Below are 19,633 nucleotides of genomic sequence, written 5' to 3' on the forward strand. Positions count from 1 at the left end.
TGTACATGTATGTATTTACTCTCATTTTTGCTCTGAATACTTTTAATAAGAACTTGAAATGATGCAATTTTTTGAAAAAACTCATTTTTATCCTACGACCAAACACGAGCGAAGCGATTGGTTTGGGAGATTTATGATAAATGCACATGTGCACACAATTCCCGAAAAATTATCCGTTAACGGCCGTCACCAAACCCTTGAAACAACATCTTATCAACAAATTTATCTATTTTTCTGTAAAGTCGTTTAAAAATAATAATGATACAAAACGCATATAAACCTATTTAAAAATGTTACCAAGCCTTTGAAAGGTTACCGCAAATTCCTAAAACTAACCCATCTGATCGGATTATACATAAATAGACAGATTTATTTGGTCAAAAATCGTTATTAAAACTTGCTAATCCTCACTTTTATCAAAGTTAAGACCGGAAATTAAAACGCCGAGTGACAGAGAATAGAACGATTAAGTCGTGCGCATTTCACGAAAAAAATAACGTGTACATTTCACCAGTCTATAGCATTGTCAAAGCTTTCTGTAATTAACGTAGGAGTACTGAAATCGTTTCATTTTTGCCAATTTCAAAGTAACTGACATTTTGGAAACTTTTGAATGCGTGTACTTTGGTATTCTAACTGATGTCCAACGCAGTGTAAGTAAAAGAAATGACGATGATATTTTTTCTAATGGTTCTTATGAGATTATTACAATAATTAATTATAAGTTTGGATGACTACTGAACGATGACTACGTAGTACAGATTTTATAAAAATCTATTTAAATATCACTACGTCGTAATATTGTTAGCTATGACATTTTGAAATGTAAACAAAATTGTGCATTAGTTTTATATTATAACTATATTAATAATATTGGTTATTCTAATAATGTCAGTGCATTTTACTTGTAATACTGGCCAATATTGCATTTCTCCTATTGCAGGGGAGACATAAAAACATATAATCTTTTCCTTTCATTATTGCTATTTGTTGTATATAATAACACCCACACCCAGCACATTACAGCTACCATTGCAGTTATCCTATTTGACTGCTAATATTGCATTTCTCAACCATCAGTACCCTTTCTTTTTTTCCAATATCACTTTGGTCGTGGGCTGTATGGCAGTGGAATTTCTAGTCAGTATAAGTATAATGTGTTTAACGTGGTATTTTGTGCAATTGCTATATATTTCATTATTAATTGATTTTATTTTATTATTTTTGACTTTGAATTAATTATTTTACGTTTTTCTCAAAATAATGTCTAGTGTTTATAATAAAAGTTTTTGCTATTTGACAGGTCAGCTTTGAAGAATGTCTATATGCTAGAGTTTCATCCATCTCTGAGCTTAGCAGCTCGAATACCTGCAGCCCTCTCCCATGCCTACTGGGTATGCGTATACCGCTGACTGCCTAAATTTTACATGTAGCATTCTGCACTAAATACGATGCGTATTGAGTTATTGGAGTTTTGCTCTCTTGTTCACACATTTTATATGCTACACCGAACTGGTTTAAGGGCTTTCTTTATCTAACTCTACAAAGTGAGAAACTTGTATAAAAACCTAATAGTTTTTTTGGCACTTATATTGTTACCCTGTGCAAAATTCAAATTTAGTTCAATAACTACTTATTGTCAATGGGTCTGTTACATTACTTTTCGGACCACAGTCTATGATAACAGCATTCGTTCTATTGTTAATAACATCTCTCCATAATGTCAGTGAATGGGCGTGTTAAATATTTTTGCACCACAAGATTATTTAGCACTTCCCGCTCATCCTTACCGTCTTTGTATTACAAAATCTGACACAATTATGAAAAATGTTGAGAAAAACACTGTAAAATCTTTACGTTTTATTTAACTTCTCTCAGTGTCACACCTAATAAATTATTGTCAAGCATGGAAACATTTCACTGCATGCTACAGCAGGTTCTGTTGCAATAGCATTCTTGAAGCTGTCCATTTGTGATTTCTAGGAACTGCACCACATTCATAAGCCAAATACTGTGACGAACATGCTAGATATGGAGATGAAGATTATAGAACAGGCTATCACTAGTTGGGAGTCACTTCCTGCAGCCGGTAGTTCCTTCGCTTCACAAGTCCAGAAAGAGGTAGTCATAAAAGTACTTCTCTTAGAGATGGAAACACAGTTTTTTAGAATGTTTTTTAAAAATTGTACCTATACTTTGTAACACTGTTTTTTATTAAATCAGTAAAGTTATTTATAATCTTAGACCATTTTCACATTTGACACACTAATGTGTATGATATTGTGAGAATTAATTTGGTGCTTGACAAAGCACGTCTGTTAAATAAGATAAATATACTACTTATTGTTTATTTATTTTCTTTAAGAATCTTTTCATTATAAGGCTATTTTGAATTTTCATTCATAATTAACCTAGCCTTTGTTCCAGAAAGTAAGGAAAAGGTGCCATAAAGCTAGATACCGTATACATGAAAGTAGCCTAAGTTACAGGCTGATCATTCTGTTAATCATGCTCACTTAGCATGATATGGTTTACCTTTTATGAGATGTGTTGGTCTGAAGATAAAACAAACATTTAAGGGAACACGCAGTTTGTAATTTGTATGTATTAATCTTCACTTACAGCTGTTTTCGGGCGTCTTCATAGAGGACCCGAGTTACTTATGTGAGGTAGCCTTAGCTCTAGTAGACCAGCAAGAACAGCAGGACCAGAGAAAGACAAAAAAGCTTCGACAGGCTCAGTCGGTGGCAACCGTCGGCAAGGTGATGGAGCTCATCACCCTGAGGCATCGGATGCTGGAGGCAGCGTGGGAGACGGAGGTCCTTTCAACAGTACGTTAGTAGCCTATGACCAATAAGCTGACATCTTTGGATGCAGAATCTTAATTTAATAAGATGATAATTTAAAATAATTTTAATATCATGATAGTAGCCATAGTTCATTCTAATATGGCTCTGGGAGGAGCAGAAGAACCTAAATAGAATGCAGTTTGTTAGAAATGACTATGCTTAGAGAGAACACAACTCTGCATGACTGTAAGATGTGAGAATGGCAAAAAATCTTTATTAGCGGTTGTAGACGAGTAGTCATCAGCTCAAAAGATAAAACAAAAAATTCAATGATAGTAATCATTCTTGATAATAAAACTTTTTTTTAAATTAATCCGAATGAGAAAATATATTTCTACAAATGTAATGCTGATAGCTATTCCATAGAATAATCATGGCATATGGAAGTTATCAAACTCCAAATTTGCTAATTGAAAGTTTGGAGATTGATAACAGATGAGTGCACCGTATACATAAACTGGTTACTGGTTTAAACTGGTTTGAATAATCTTGCTGTCAATTTCATTCAAGTTTGGAGTTTTGTATGTACTTTTTCTCTTTTCTGTTTTACAAATAAGCTTGTTTGTAAACTGGTGTTCATGTCAAAGCTGAAACAAATAATTTTCAAATTTTGTCATCTGATGAAAATAGATGTAGGTAAATCACCTGACTGCTGACACAGCTACATATGATGTGATGACTGCTACAGATCATATGTCTGTCAAATCAGTTTTATAAAGAGCAGCATATTTTCAGAGATTGAATATTTCCAGGTCTGAAAAATTCAGCCCTGCAGAGTGAATATCATGACATTGAGAAAGCGACGTGTAAACTAGCAAAACCTATGCTAAAAAGCTAAAAACATCGTTGAAATGTCCAACTGTAGGTGCGAGATATGGACTAAATCACTTCCTTTTGCTTGAAAAAATTATTAGTTACGTTATTACTTAGTTTTGGCTAAATTTTCATAAAAGTAGAAGTTAACGAGAAAGCAAAATATTTAAGCAAACATGAAAGGTTTTGGTAGATTTTAGATTACATTTTAGCTGATCTAGCCATTTTTTGGAATTAGTCAGGAGTACAGACATTTCATCTCACCACTCTTATCGTCGTACATTTGTGAGTTGGAACAGAAACAAAAAAATCTGAAGATGGCACCTCAAGATTATCTTTCACCCTTTAGTTTTACAAAATTTATTTATTCAAAAAATATTTTTAAAGCATTAGCGAAATAGTTATTTGTGTAGCGGTGTTTTAATTCAAACATGTCAGCATCTCTCTAAACAATCCTACTGTTTTCATCCTTGTGTTATCAAATAACGGCAGCGAGTGAAAGCTGCCACACTTAATATTACATTGTTATATATAATATTATATATCAATCTCTCACTAGATGGTTTGATGTGTTTCTTTTATAGTTATACAAGAAGCTCGCCGTAGAGATGGGCTTCGATGAGTGTCACCTCTATATGAGGTTCCTACAGTTCGACTATGCTGTCTACAAAGAAAATGCTGGAAAGCCCCCACCTAAACATATTACATCAATTCAGGATGATGAATCGGCTGTAGACAGGTAAATGCTGCCAGTCATATTTAAATAATTACCCTAGCAGCTTATAAAAACTTGTTTTTTCATGATTTATTTTAATTTTGACACATTTTAAACAGTTTCATGTAATAGCTAATGGATATTATATTAAAAACAACTAGAATAATTACTCTCACCTAAACTACAGTTCACACCTTTTTGTTCATTTAATTTTAATTAAAAATGTTTAAGTGCAGAAAAAGTCATTTATTTAGCATTACTAAATTATAACCTTGAATACTGTGTAATTATTATTGTTTTGTTAAGTAAATACCAAAAAAATTAAAATTTTATTTGTCGTTAAATTCGTAAACATATTTTATCAAAAGTTTTATTCAAAACTTAAAATTAGCAACTCAGAGGTAGAGGTAGAGCAACTCCAAATCTTAAAATAATAAATGAATTTATTATAAATATATTTATAATAATAATTAAAATTATTCAAATACAATTCAATTATATTAGATTATGATCATTGTTACAGATAATGAACATAAATTCAAAAAATAAAATAGTAAGTAGCATCTTTTAAGGCCTAACAATAATATTTTCAGACTATTTGGGTTTATTTCCCTTCAACTCAGAGAATAAGCCTTATTGATTACTCAGTAAGTATTTGGAAATGAAGTACGCTCATATTAGTGATGTACACCATGTAATTGAGAATACATTTCATTATAGGAGGTCAAAACCACGCATATCCATACAAATGCCATCTCTTGTAATGCAGCGTGACATTTCTCTCGTTTTCACTTGTCAAGCCAAGTTCTCTATCAAAAGCTAGCTTTTATGCTGTGATACTCCAACACACAGTCTATCAATAGAAATGCTTTTATTAACGCATTTCTCTGCTGAATCTCAGGCTGGTTCCAAAGGACATGCCATTGGCTATACACGAGCTGGATGAGAATGGCCTTGGCCGGTTCACGTTTCGAAGCCGTGAAGGAGTGATGAATCTCCTCAAGCCGTCCGGGTTGGACAACTTCAGGACTATATTACTGTCACAGGTCAACCACAAGAATGCTCTGTTGGCAGCTGTACAACAGGCACACGTCTGCGGTGTTCATATGAAAACTAATGGAGAATCTTTCAACATGGAGGGAACGTGAGTAGATTGGTTGTCAGCTGTTCATTTCCTCATATATTCTGTTATCTGAGCTCTTTGTATCAAAACTTCCTGTTCGTTTAATCTGTAAAGGCGGCGGGTTTAGTAATTCGAATCCTGCATCACAGGCTTTGATGTTGATTATCTTTTTATTTCTGGTGATTGTGCCGATTAGTTTTGTTAAAATATATATTATATTATTTTGGTACCCAACCTCACAACAGTTTAATGACTTTGATATGGCACTCAATGCAACAATCAATAAAATCTTAAAGTGTGAACATTTAGTCACTGAAGTTCAAGTAGAGATGAGTGACATGTGCCAGTGCTTATAGCTGTCAACAGTACATTACATTACCTACCACAGTGCAGTAGGGATAGAGAATAAAATTTCTTAAAAGTCGGTTGTCACATGGGGCACTTGCTATGCATGTCTTAGGGGGAGGATGAGTCCAGCTGACACCAAAAGTGAGAAGAGCTCCTTTACAGCCCTTACAGGCTTTTCAGCTGGCACTAAAGGTAGGAAATTGACACATTCCTCACAGACTAGTTTTACTGAAGATATTCACTGAGTTTTTGTAATGGACTTGTCATCATTTTATGGCGTAAGCTACAGGTCATTGAACTTTGAGATGTGTTGGCAACGAACTAAGTATGCTATTGCTATTATGCAAAACATAAAATAGCCTATTGTTTAGCAGAGATAACTAATATGATGTCATAGTTGGATTTGTAAAGACTGTTCAGGTAGGTGAGTAGACTAACCAATGAGAGTTGTGGAAATGCATCATAGCTGTTACCACTACAATATTGATTAACTGACACCTTAAAAATACCGTATGTAATATTCATGAAAAACAAGCACATTGGTGATATTGGAAGCGTGCTTAAAAACACATAATTATGTAAAGTTGGCTTATATTATATTATGTCAAAATACCTTATAGTATGTTATAGAATATTATATCATGTTTTATTATGAAATATCGCATTATAAAAAATTTTAATATACCACATTATATTATGATATAATATATTGTATTGCACTATATTGGATTGTGTTGCACTGCTATAAACTATCTTATGTGTTAAATGTATCAAAATATATCAAATGGTACAATATAAAGTATATTTTATTATCTAGGGTATAATCTATTATAAATTAACTCTTTCCAAGAAAAAATGGCCTCGCGCGGGTTAACAAGGGAAAAAAAATTATTGCGGATAAAATGTTGAACAGTTTTCTCATAATTTTTGCAAGACGTTATTACCTTTTCAACGTGCTTGATATCAAATATCTCTTATGACTAAGTCTGCCAACAATTGCGAAATGTTTGTAACATGTTCAAATACTGCGGACAATAGCGAAGGAGTTAGGGTATGACAGTAGTAAGCATGCGCAAGTATTATCTCTAGTAACAGTTAGTCTCTTTGAATGTGTATACTAACTAACTCAGCTGATATTGACAGGTGAAGTCACTGTAGCCAATAAAACTTTGAGAGACCGATCTCTCCGTTCTCCAGAAGCTTTTGTTTCTCTCCAACTCGAAAAGTCGACATTTAGGGATCTCATGCTCAACGAGTTCTTGGAGAAGAAGCGAACGATGGCAGTCATCTTGAAAAATCCCGAAGAATTTGACAAATTGAAAAGGTAGGTAAATGATGTGAAACCTTTTAACGATTAGGGTATAGCAAACTACTTTGAGCTCCATCAGGTACAAGTTTTCTCACTGATTATAGTAAAGATTGCCTGTTGCAGGTTTTTTAGTAAAAGATCATACCTAAATTAAAGCTGACAACAGCTTCAGTTATTGCTAAGGTCAAAAGTTTTCAACAGCCTATATGTAGCAAACCTTCCCGATTGCATTATATGAATACACATGCAGTTACATGTAATTGGCCACAGGCTATGAGTAGCAAAACTCTTCAATCGCAACTATATAGGTGCTCAGGCTGTTTGAGTAAGAGATCACAGGCTAGCAGTAGTAAAGCTCCCTAATTGCAACTATAAAGCTACTCAGGTCTAGGGCTTGTTTAATAAAGTGCTCCTCAGATTGATTCATGTGTTCGGCATGCAAAGAGGAAATGTGCGAAAAGTACATTGTTGCTATGCGCGGGCTGTCAAAGTGGTCACACAGATAATAGCCAATCGAGTGTTGTCTCTTTGATCTGCAAATATCCTAGGGATGTTGCTGTGCCGGTCAGGCCACATACAAAGCACTGCTTGACTTACAACAGAGTTTCACTATAAATTCTAGCTATTTTCATGAGGTAGAATCATGCTTAACAGTTTCTGGAGGCACATATCCAACTCTTCATGTTTCAACAACTTTATGAAATCCATGTGATAGTTAGGTCTCCTGATGCTTTTCTATGCATAAATACAAATCTATGCATTTGAGATGTTCATATGATTTATATGTTTACGAAGGCAGCTGATAATGAGCTTCAACCAGAGGTACTCTGAAAGGGTCCACCAGTATTCCCTAAGAGGTCAGATTGTTAACCACTACAATGGCATCCTTGGCCTCCTACTGCAGTTCCCCAACATTAGAGACACCTACTTCATGCTCGGCGAGCCTAATGAGAAGAAAAATGATTCTGACTCACCCAACAGCATTGAGCCTGACCCTAGGTACTCGACCAGTAGATGCATAACTGTATTCTACGGCGTAACTGAGTTTTAGAGAGAGCACAACTCCTTGTGTTAGTGATTTTTCTGACAAGTGCCTATTGGTTGATCAGTTTAGCTGCTGTCATCAAAACTGCGCGTATTTTGTTTCGTACTGCAAGAAATATAGAAATTTCATGTAAGTATTGGTAAGCGTTTGTCAAACTTCGGGAATCTCAAACAAGTGAAAATTATAAAATCACTTTTTAACTTTGTAGGTAATTTAGTCAATTTTTTAAAATACAATTTTGGATTATTTTTAAAACCCAAAATCTTTTTGGGTTTTCAAAATAACCCATTAATCTAGTGTTACAGCAAACAATAGTAGTTTTTATATTGTCTGGTTATGAAAGAAAAGATGTGATTTTTTAGGAAACCAAAGAAGAGACCAAAGCGAGTCATGTCAGATAATGGAGAGAGCTTGCTCAACCTTTGGTTCATTCCACATCATTCGGAGTTGCTCCTCTTGTTCAAACACCTTCCTCAAACAGAGTGTCTCCATGCACTCCACAACCTGTGCCGCATTACAGCAGCTCTTCACGATATGATGCAGTACCTGTGCGCTCATTCTAAACTCGGCAGCGCTCAGGCTCTGCTCGGTTCACAGAAGGTCGAATTTGTATCTGCTGACTGGGGAGGAACTGAGGGAATCGGTAAGGTCATTGCTTGTAGAATTGATTTTATTTATAATCTGTAGAGTCACTATTAAAGATGTTGAATTGAGCCCATGATGATGATGTTTTGATACTGAATATAGCTGAAAAATGCTGTATACCAGATATTTGTAGTTAGTCATTTACTTCTCTTTTTTAGCTTAAATAACTGTGAAAAAGCTCAAAAGTTATTGTTTACAACTCACTCTAGTAGCAAATAATAGAATAAGATATATGTATATTTTATGGTAATTTATGGTACGATTAATTCTCTGATCACCTTTGTTTTTTTGGTTATGTAATTATGTCACTAAACACTAATGAGCCTATGAGATATTTAAGGTGGTAGTTGTATGCCTCCTTTAGAAAATAGCAATAGCTTTAACGCTGATTACTTGTAAATTGTTAAAGCACACTTTTTGTGTTATAGTTTTAACAAATACCAGAGTGAGTATTTTTGGTTTGTTGATCCAAATAGAGACAAAAATAAACTCCAAGTACATGTACATACTCCGGTTTAATTAGAACAATGCAAAAATATACTCCTTAATGCAACTATTGTGTAGCATAGAACGAATACATACGCCTGAATTTCCTAGAAAACTTTTGAGTCAGGAAGCTATTAGCTGTGCCCAGGTTTTTTTGACGGCTGAGTAGACAACTCCTATCATCGTGCCAAGGCAGTAAATTTTCCTCTTCCGGTGTTTGCACTGGTTAGCTTTCCAAAGGGTCATATTTGCCAAGGTTATTTTCTGTTTTTGCTTTTTGCTCATCATGTTGATACCACCTACCATGTTGATACCACCTACCATGTTGATACCACCTACCATGTTGATACCACCTACCATGTTGATACCACCTACCATGTTGATACCACCTACCATGTTGATACTACCTACCATGTTGATACCACCTACCATGTTGATACCACCTACCATGTTGATCCACCTACCATGTTGATACTACCTACCATGTTGATACCACCTACCATGTTGATACTACCTACCATGTTGATACCACCTACCATGTTGATACCACCTACCATGTTGATACCACCTACCATGTTGATACCACCTACCATGTTGATACCACCTACCATGTTGATACTACCTACCATGTTGATACCACCTACCATGTTGATACCACCTACCATGTTGATCCACCTACCATGTTGATACTACCTACCATGTTGATACCACCTACCATGTTGATACCACCTACCATGTTGATACCACCTACCATGTTGATACCACCTACCATGTTGATACCACCTACCATGTTGATACCACCTACCATGTTGATACCACCTACCATGTTGATACCACCTACCATGTTGATACCACCTACCATGTTGATACCACCTACCATGTTGATACCACCTACCATGTTGATACTACCTACCATGTTGATACTACCTACCATGTTGATACCACCTACCATGTTGATACCACCTACCATGTTGATACCACCTACCATGTTGATACTACCTACCATGTTGATACCACCTACCATGTTGATACCACCTACCATGTTGATCCACCTACCATGTTGATACTACCTACCATGTTGATACCACCTACCATGTTGATACTACCTACCATGTTGATACCACCTACCATGTTGATACCACCTACCATGTTGATACCACCTACCATGTTGATACCACCTACCATGTTGATACTACCTACCATGTTGATACCACCTACCATGTTGATACCACCTACCATGTTGATCCACCTACCATGTTGATACTACCTACCATGTTGATACCACCTACCATGTTGATACTACCTACCATGTTGATACCACCTACCATGTTGATACCACCTACCATGTTGATACCACCTACCATGTTGATACCACCTACCATGTTGATACCACCTACCACCTTTCCTAATAATTTCAACTATTTAAAATGCTTTAAAATTGAACACTCTCTAACTTCTACGCAACTCTTAGTATTAAAAAAAATTTCATGTAACGAAACCTTGTAACTATATAAGGCTAGATGAAACATACATGAACTGTCGCTATCTTTCACACCAGGAGCTGAACTGAGAGAAGTTCAGAAGCAGATTGACAACCTTATCAACCCAACTGACCCTGGAACTGTAGCTAAGTTCCTTCAGTTGAGACGAGACGTCATGTTTTTGACGATGGACACAGCAGTTCGGCATTCTATGAGAGATACTTTCCTTGCCTCCAATAACTCTCACGCTTTCCAGGTGAGCCATTTTTCTATGCAATAAATCAAAATCATTCAGCCTCCCAGGCTAATGCATTCTTCTTGATGAAGGAGCAGCTGAACTGACCAGGAATCTCGTGTCTGTTCAATCAACTCCACCTCAAGGTTGAGGTCATCCTTTTAGGGAGCAGATGACTTTATCTGTCATATATATCTTGTGCCTTTCATAAAATTGGCCAATCAGATGAGGTCTTGGAAATTTTTTACCAACCAAAGATGCTTTAGCCCATAAGAGTTTATTTTCCCTCCTTGCTGTTTTAAGTTACATGTATATGAAAGTTTTTCTTCAAATACTGTCTTGTAGTTGGCTAGTCCTTAAATGTTGTCTACTTTTTCCTATTCCTTATAATTCGTGACTGCCTCCTTTTATTATCATCTCTATTGTCCATCCATGGCGGACCTTCTGAAAGAAAAGGGCTTACGGTGGCTGGGCTACGTGCACAGGATGGGTCATGAGCGATTGCCAAACCAATTATTATATTCACAACCCTACAAAGGAAAGAAGAATCGGGGTAGACCTAGGTTGAGATATAAAGATGTAACTAAGTGTAACATAAAGTTGAGGGAACTAAACCAAAACAGATGACAAGGGAAGGTGGAAAACAGAGTTGCATGAAAGTCAGTAGTAAAGCCTAAACCATAAGACAGTCATTGTTGAAACAGCTGACAACGAGGGAGATTGTTTATCTAGTTGAAAATGTCTTTGTACCTTTGCCTCGACCAGGCCCTATCACAATAGCAACTACACTATTGGACCAACTTCTACAGCCTCAGCTGCTGCAGTTGCGCTAGAGCAGCGCATTGGCTTCCCTCCTTATAATTTAACCTTTTCCATGCATGCTGCTTTCCCATATTTCAGGCAGTTAGTAAAAGTTTACACTTTGCGCTACCACGTATGAGCAGTGAAGTAAGGAAAGGCTTGCACTCTTCTGGCATGCCTGTGCCCGACCCGCTGGAATCTTACGATGCTCAGGCTAGGGCTGTCTATCCATGGAGATCTTTTGTTAATCGGTAACCTTATAGTTTGCTGCAAACATCTGCTGTCATTTCAACTGGTAGACTTGTGTAGAAAACCGAATTTTTTGCATCTTTCTGAACCTTATCATTATTGTATTTCCATGTGTCAGAATGACAAAATTTTTAGGAGAAATCTTATTATTTTTACTATATTATAGCATTCATATTTTACTTAAATTAGAAATTAGAAACCCAGCCAGGTAGTAACCATTTTGTTTCTCATCACGATTTTTATGTCAAGTGGTTTGAACGTTTGTCAATTCACTCATAACATTTAACGTTCTGGTACTGTCTATATCTCAGTACTATTTGTATCTCAGGGTTTTGAGTTTCCTTTCTAGTAGTAATCTGATCTTCATGCTACTTGTATTTTTAGCTCTGGCTGTATATTATCCCTAATCGTATCCAGTACTAGCATTATAATACTGCACTAATAATAGTACTGTACTATAATACTGTACTAATAATAGTACCGTACTATAATACTGCACTAATAATAGTACTGTACTACAATACTGTACTAATAATAGTACTGTACTATAATACTGTACTAATAATAGTACTGTACTATAATACTGCACTGATAATCGTACTGTACTATAACACTGTAGTAATAAAAGTACTGTATATCATACTGTACTAATAAAAGTACTGTACTATGACACTGTACTAATAACAGTACTGTACTGTAATACTGTACTAATGATAGTACTGTACTATAATACTGTACTAATAATAGTACTGTACTATAATACTGCACTGATAATAGTACTGTACTATAACACTGTACTAATAAAAGTACTGTATATCATACTGTACTAATAAAAGTACTGTACTATGACACTGTACTAATAACAGTACTGTACTATAATACTGTACTAATAATAGTACTGTACTATAATACTGCACTGATAATCGTACTGTACTATAATACTGTACTAATAAAAGTACTGTACTACAATACTGTACTAATAATAGTACTGTACTATAATACTGTACTAACAATAGTACTGTACTATAATACTGTATTAATAATAGTACTGTACTATAATACTGTACTAATAACAGTACTATAATATAATACTGCACTAATAACAGTACTGTACTATAATACTGTACTAATAATAGTACTGTACTATAATACTGTACTAATAATAGTACTGTACTATAATACTGTACTAATAATAATACTGTACTATAATACTGTACTAATAATAATACTGTACTATAATACTGCACTAATAATAATACTGTACTATAACACTGTACTAATAAAAGTACTGTATATCATACTGTACTAATAACAGTACTGTACTATAATACTGCACTAATAATAGTACTGTACTATAATACTGTACTAATAATAGTACTGTACTATTCTAGAAATGGGCCTTATCCTACGATGCTCTGGCAGTCACACAGAATAGAACACAACCTGCAGACCTGTCTTTGCGGATTGCGTGACGTCGACAGGTACGAAACTTTGTTGAGTTGTAGTCCATCTGTCAAAGCGGATCATGTTAGTTTTTGATTTCATTGTTAGTGAAATCCAAGTTGCTAGGAGCAAGTTTTGTTTAAAATAGTGGAATTCTATAATCTCACAGTCGGTAGAGACAATTGGAATATTCAGCTGACAGACAACTATTTTTGTCCCTGGAAACTATTTTTTGATCGCCATAAAATAGAATACTTTGAAAGTTGAACTAGTTCTATCATTTTCACAAAGGCTTTCCATTTTTATTAACATCATATTGTGCCAGTTTTAGTTTCAACATTTGTTAATTATTTTCCTGTCACTAATCTTGCTGCCAACAAAGTATGGCTTAATGGAGACTAAGCATGCTTTCCTAGTTTAAAATCTTTTAGATGTATTTATGTTTATTTCTCTTCTCTGCAGGCATGTGGCCAATGGAGAAATACTCGGTGTCTCTCTCCTATTAGAAGACATTCTGCAGTCCGGTAATCAGGACTCCTCAACGTTTGTTGCCCTCGCCATCACTCTCGATGATGAGGGAAAGCCAAAGAAAACTGGTGGCTCAAGGCCTACCAGCTCCTACAGCATGGTTTCAGCTGGGCGAAGTGAGCAGCCAATTATTCTATTTCCTGTTTTTATTCGTGCTGCCAATAAAGTACAGCCACAGTGGTACGCTCGCAGTCTCATGCACCGTGAGAGATTTCCTGTCTTTTTCTTTGCTGCTAAAATATAACTTAAAGATGAACTTACAATATTAAATTTAGTAGGTTTTATTAGAAAGCATCAGTATTTTTCTATTATTTGTGATTGTTTTTGATGCTTGAGGTGATCTGACCACCAGGATGTTTCAAGATGAAAATCAACTAAACTTCATTGGGATTAAAATGCTTACAAAAAAATACATGTGAAATGATGTCACTAGTTGTTATAGTTGCAGTAGTTAATATCGGCTATGGTGCTTAAATTGAAGAGCTTCGCTCCTCTATTCTGTCGGTCTCATTGCTACTATGGAAGCCATAATTGCACTTTCTCTTCATCTGAGCATCAAGTTTTGTCAACTTTAATCTTGAAACATCTTTGCAATCAGATCACCTCAAACATCAAAAACAATCACAAATAATAGAAAAATACTGATGCTTCGTGATAAAACTTACAAAATTTTATAAAAATACATCTTTAATGTAAAATAATAGTGCTTTCCCAGGTTAAAATTTTTAAATATATTGTTCATCAGCACATTCTTCACTGATTGTGTCAAGGTGAAACAACTTCTGTTTTTATTTGAAGTTCATTAGCTCTTTGGCTAATTAGTGAATTTTCACACATTTTCAACTGGAGGGTCAGTGTTGATGTCCAGTATAGTGTATTCAGTGCTGTGGTCAACTGGAGGGATAGTGTTGGTGTCCAGTATATAGTATATTCAGTGCTGTGGTCAACTGGAGGGTCAGTGTTGGTATCCAGTATATAGCATATTCAGTGCTGTGGTCAACTGGTTGGTCAGTGTTGGTGTCCAGTATATAGTATATTCAGTGTTGTTGTCAACTGGGGGATAACTAACATTGGTGGAAGCTAGAATACTTCTATCAGAGTATTTGTAGAGTTTGTTGATCACTTTACATACGCTTGAGTACCACAGTCACACTCTAGTAGATATGTAACTTGGTAGTCAGATGTTAGCCTGTGATCAATAGACAAAGTATTTAAGTATAAATTTTTATATTAATTGATCTACACATAGAATTATTTGATAGTTCTAGAATGACTTCATATTGTTTGAAACAAAATGTTGTTCATAAACTACATTTACTCTTTGTTGCAGGTTATTGTAAGTTTGGTAATCTTTCTCCTTCCTTATGCCAGATCTTAACAAGCACCCACTTGATAATTTATTTTTATTCATTTAATTTTTTTGATGGCTGATCAAACACATTGATGTATTTTACGTGTAAACTCAGACCAGTTTTGCGGTATAATCTGGTAAACTTCATATCATCTTTCAACTCTCTCAGGGCGTTCTGTTGCCTCAACCGCAGGTAGAGTATACTATTCATAGCTGGCAACTGTGTTTAACCTTGCTAGACTGTCTTATGCTTATAGCTAGCCTTCCAAATAGTCTTAGTTTGTGTTAATGATTTCAATAGAGCGAGTTCAAGAGTTGGTATGGCTGGCTAATGCTGGAGCTTTAGGGCTGTAGAGATTTATCCTAATTAGAAATGCAGCTTGCAGTGTTGTTACCTCTATTAGTTAACTCTATGTGTACATTTAATTTTCATGGCTTAATCAATTAACTGCATTTTGTGTGAAACTGTCTGTGGATTAGTTTTCCTACTATCAGGTATTCAGGAGAGAACAACTCTTGTCAAGTACGATCAATATATGGACAAATTTTTGGCATTGAGAAAACTTGTTGCCATGTTTTTGAGATGCTACCAAATAAGCTCATGATGCTCATATTTAACTTTTACATATTATAATCATTTTTTCTTTTTAAACTGAATTTTTCATTTTATGGTTTGTAATCGAAATTTGAATTAAAAGACATTTTCCTAATGTATGCCATGTAATAAGTTAGACTTTGGGCATGAATGATCTTTGAGCACAGATGAAAGGGCAGTAAGCAAGTTTTGAAAACATTTCTCAAAGGCATTTTTATCTTTACCAAAATTCAATACAAAGCTTTTGGGTAATATGTAATCTTATGCCTGGTTGAGGAAAAAGTTTACTTGCTTATACTGGCAAGATCAGTAGCACCTGTTTCCCCATGCTTACAGGTACTCAGAAAACAAAACCATCATCCATCTCACGCACTCGGCAGCCAATAGAAGCCTATCAGCTCCTAAAGCACTTTTTGCTGCTCTGGAAATGCACAGAAGTTTTTAAACAAGACTGGAGTCTGCGGCGGCTCCAGGTTGAGAAGGTTGACACCCCTGCCTTGTATAGGCTCATGAGGTTTGTATTACAGTTGAGAAGGTTGACACCCCTGCCTTGTACAGGCTCATGAGGTTTGTATTACAGTTGAGAAGGTTGACACCCCTGCCTTGTACAGGCTCATGAGGTTTGTATTACAGTAGAGAAGGTTGACACCCCTGCCTTGTACAGGCTCATGAGGTTTGTATTACAGTAGAGAAGGTTGACACCGCTGCCTTGTACAGGCTCATGAGGTTTGTATTACAGTTGAGAAGGTTGACACCCCTGCCTTGTACAGGCTCATGAGGTTCGTATTACAGCTCAGCATCTTCAAGGCTGTTGAAGTTTTTTAATATTTTGTAATATTCACTTTTCCTTTTTTACTCTGTGGCTGCTTCAGCCTCAAGTAAACTATGTCTCTCTAAAAGTTTCTTGGAATACATTTACGTTGTCATTTATAGGTAGTCAGAAATCCTAGTAAATGTGCTCTGAAGTTTCTATACCCTGTACTCTATTTTACCAACTTTATTGCTGAGGCCATCTGAAACATTCAATGTGGTTAATATTGCAAGTAACTGACAGCCCAAGTTTGATTATATGGAATAAATGTTATTCTTTCGAGGATATTTTTAGAATGCCATAGACATGTGGAGTAATCTGATAAAAAACACCATACATGTCTATTCAAATTGCTGTTTGATTGTAGCAAAGAATACAAAGAACAAAAATTGTTTCCAGTTTTGCAAAGCCTAGCTAGACGAACAGGAAATTCTGATATGTATGAAGGGATAACTCATGACACAGAGCCTCTCATCATGCCCCCTAATGTATGTCTGCTCAGCAACCTGTAGTATCAGTTTAGTTATATTTTTAATAAATATCATAATATAAATTATGAATCATTTTATACATCATTCATTAAAAAGAATTATTTGATGGAACTAAGGCTATCATTTGACCATGACTTATGGACATTAATATTATTACAATCACAAGCTGTAGCCACTCAACTTGTTTTAACTAGTCAACCAAATAGATCTTGCTCTATTATTCGACATACAGCATCAATAGAAGAACATCAATAGAAGAACATCAATATGATCTCCTTGACAGCAAAGCCTATCTACATAACAAGTGGTTTTGAACTAGGTGCAGTTTCACATGTCAAGGAACTCTGTTCTGTTTTATATTATCAAGATTATTGAGAGCTTGGCAGCAAATCTGTCAGCTGACTTTCTTATGTTGCTGATATCTTTATTATGTCAACAATCTCCTAGAATATTTCTTCTGCTAAGGGACTAACTTCTACGAACTAATTGTCAAACTTTGCTCAAAACTACAGTTGGTTAAGCTGCTAGCACATCTCATAGAGATATTTATGTGACTGACAATGTTGAATCAGCATAACTTGCCATAGATATCAGCCATTCTCCTATTCTGACCTGCTTGCAGGTGTCAGAAATAGAGGTGAAAGCGGCTCAACTCTTGAAGCTTATTGAAAGCCTCGAAGAGCACATGATTCAGGAAACTATGAAAAAGTTGACTAAAGATTTGAATCTAGCATTTGCTGAGAGAGGACGGGAGGAGACCGCCCTACCTACTGATCTCTGGAAGCGACCAGTAAGCATAACTCATTTGCTATAAAGTCATAGAGTTGCATCATTTAAATAAATATTAGTATATTTTACTTCTGTTTTTTAACCCCAGTGTTACTAGTCAACCAGTGTTACTAGTCAACCGGTGTTACTAGTCAACCGGTGTTACTAGTCAACCGGTGTTACTAGTCAACCGGTGTTACTAGTCAACCGGTGTTACTAGTCAACCGGTGTTACTAGTCAACCGGTGTTACTAGTCAACCGGTGTTACTAGTCAACCGGTGTTACTAGTCAACCGGTGTTACTAGTCAACCAGTGTTACTAGTCAACCAGTGTTACTAGTCAACCAGTGTTACTAGTCAACCAGTGTTACTAGTCAACCAGTGTTACTAGTCAACCAGTGTTACTAGTCAACCAGTGTTACTAGTCAACCAGTCTTACTAGTCAACCAGTGTTACTAGTCAACCAGTGTTACTAGTCAACCAGTCTTACTAGTCAACCAGTGTTACTAGTCAACCAGTGTTACTAGTCAACCAGTGTTACTAGTCAACCATTGTTACTAGTCAACCAGTCTTACTAGTCAACCGCCTTTAAATATTTCTAAATAATTGTGCGGCTCATCATTATCCGATCTCTCACTAGACTCTCAGGCTACTACTATATATATAATAGATATGCCTCTATACATCGTTTGTTCTCTGAAGTACGGCAAGAAAGAAAACAATATTTTTAAGGTAACTCTGATATTCTCGTCATTCGGATTGAATTTGAGAATTTTCACCGACTGGACACTTTACATTATATGGAATTTCTTATGTAATATGAAGCAAGAATTTTACATAATTCTTTATGTTGACTAGAATTTAATACGAATTAGTAGAATTTACGTAAAGGCATATCTACTGTACTCTACTTGTTTTATAACTTCAGTATCAGTCAGTATAAATTGTGTAATAGTTGTCAGCGCTGCCACTGCAAGTATTGATCTTGGATAACGCAAATAATTTTTCAGAGCTGGAAGGAAAATTTCACCATAGCACGTCCAGAAATAGCCGAGAATTTTGCTGCTGAAATTTGGAAGGACGCGACAGAGACCGAGGAGTCTATAACCATTTCGAAACAGAGCTGGGAGACCGCGATAAAGGGTCTCACCTCTGATATTCTTGCCAGAGAGAAGTTTGACTACGAGAGGTAAGAAGTGACCTTTCAATATACATGTACATTACCAGCTCTTCATTTTCATATTTACAGAGTTAACTTCGTGCCTTTTTATTTTATTAGGTTGACTTGCATCAAGTTGGTCATGATATATCGGCAGCTCTGTGTGTATGTTTGTAAAACTGAGTGAACTTGAGATGAACACTTTTTAGTAATACTACCTACTTGTTCAGCAATATTCAAGAGCAGCTTTGGCCTAGGGGTGTAGAGCCCCTGATCCGGATAAAATAGGTTGAAGTTTTATTCTCCGCAAAGTCCACTAGTAGTGACAGCAATGACATCTTACCTTAAATCACTGCCTGCAACTTGACATGTCTCCAGATGCAGGTTTC

The 19,633-nt window shown here is 35.7% G+C and overlaps 1 protein-coding gene across 1 annotated transcript in view; it reads left to right on the forward strand.

Annotated features, from left to right (window-relative positions):
* LOC137389643 (uncharacterized) overlaps positions 1 to 19,633 on the forward strand; it is a 38,721-nt gene that overhangs the window by 10,889 nt on the left and 8,199 nt on the right. Inside the window, exons 21-38 of the mRNA XM_068075705.1 lie at positions 1,304 to 1,394; positions 1,984 to 2,121; positions 2,625 to 2,831; positions 4,247 to 4,401; positions 5,279 to 5,521; positions 5,961 to 6,040; positions 6,992 to 7,172; positions 7,953 to 8,156; positions 8,565 to 8,845; positions 10,892 to 11,070; positions 11,950 to 12,101; positions 13,491 to 13,580; positions 14,005 to 14,186; positions 16,353 to 16,498; positions 16,764 to 16,795; positions 17,195 to 17,315; positions 17,941 to 18,108; positions 19,096 to 19,274. Of these exons, the coding sequence (XP_067931806.1) occupies positions 1,304 to 1,394; positions 1,984 to 2,121; positions 2,625 to 2,831; positions 4,247 to 4,401; positions 5,279 to 5,521; positions 5,961 to 6,040; positions 6,992 to 7,172; positions 7,953 to 8,156; positions 8,565 to 8,845; positions 10,892 to 11,070; positions 11,950 to 12,101; positions 13,491 to 13,580; positions 14,005 to 14,186; positions 16,353 to 16,498; positions 16,764 to 16,795; positions 17,195 to 17,315; positions 17,941 to 18,108; positions 19,096 to 19,274 (2,829 nt within the window). The remainder of the gene's footprint in view (positions 1 to 1,303; positions 1,395 to 1,983; positions 2,122 to 2,624; positions 2,832 to 4,246; positions 4,402 to 5,278; positions 5,522 to 5,960; positions 6,041 to 6,991; positions 7,173 to 7,952; positions 8,157 to 8,564; positions 8,846 to 10,891; positions 11,071 to 11,949; positions 12,102 to 13,490; positions 13,581 to 14,004; positions 14,187 to 16,352; positions 16,499 to 16,763; positions 16,796 to 17,194; positions 17,316 to 17,940; positions 18,109 to 19,095; positions 19,275 to 19,633) is intronic.

This window comes from Watersipora subatra, chromosome 3 (genome assembly GCF_963576615.1).
Source record: "Watersipora subatra chromosome 3, tzWatSuba1.1, whole genome shotgun sequence".
Lineage (NCBI taxonomy): Eukaryota > Metazoa > Bryozoa > Gymnolaemata > Cheilostomatida > Watersiporidae > Watersipora > Watersipora subatra.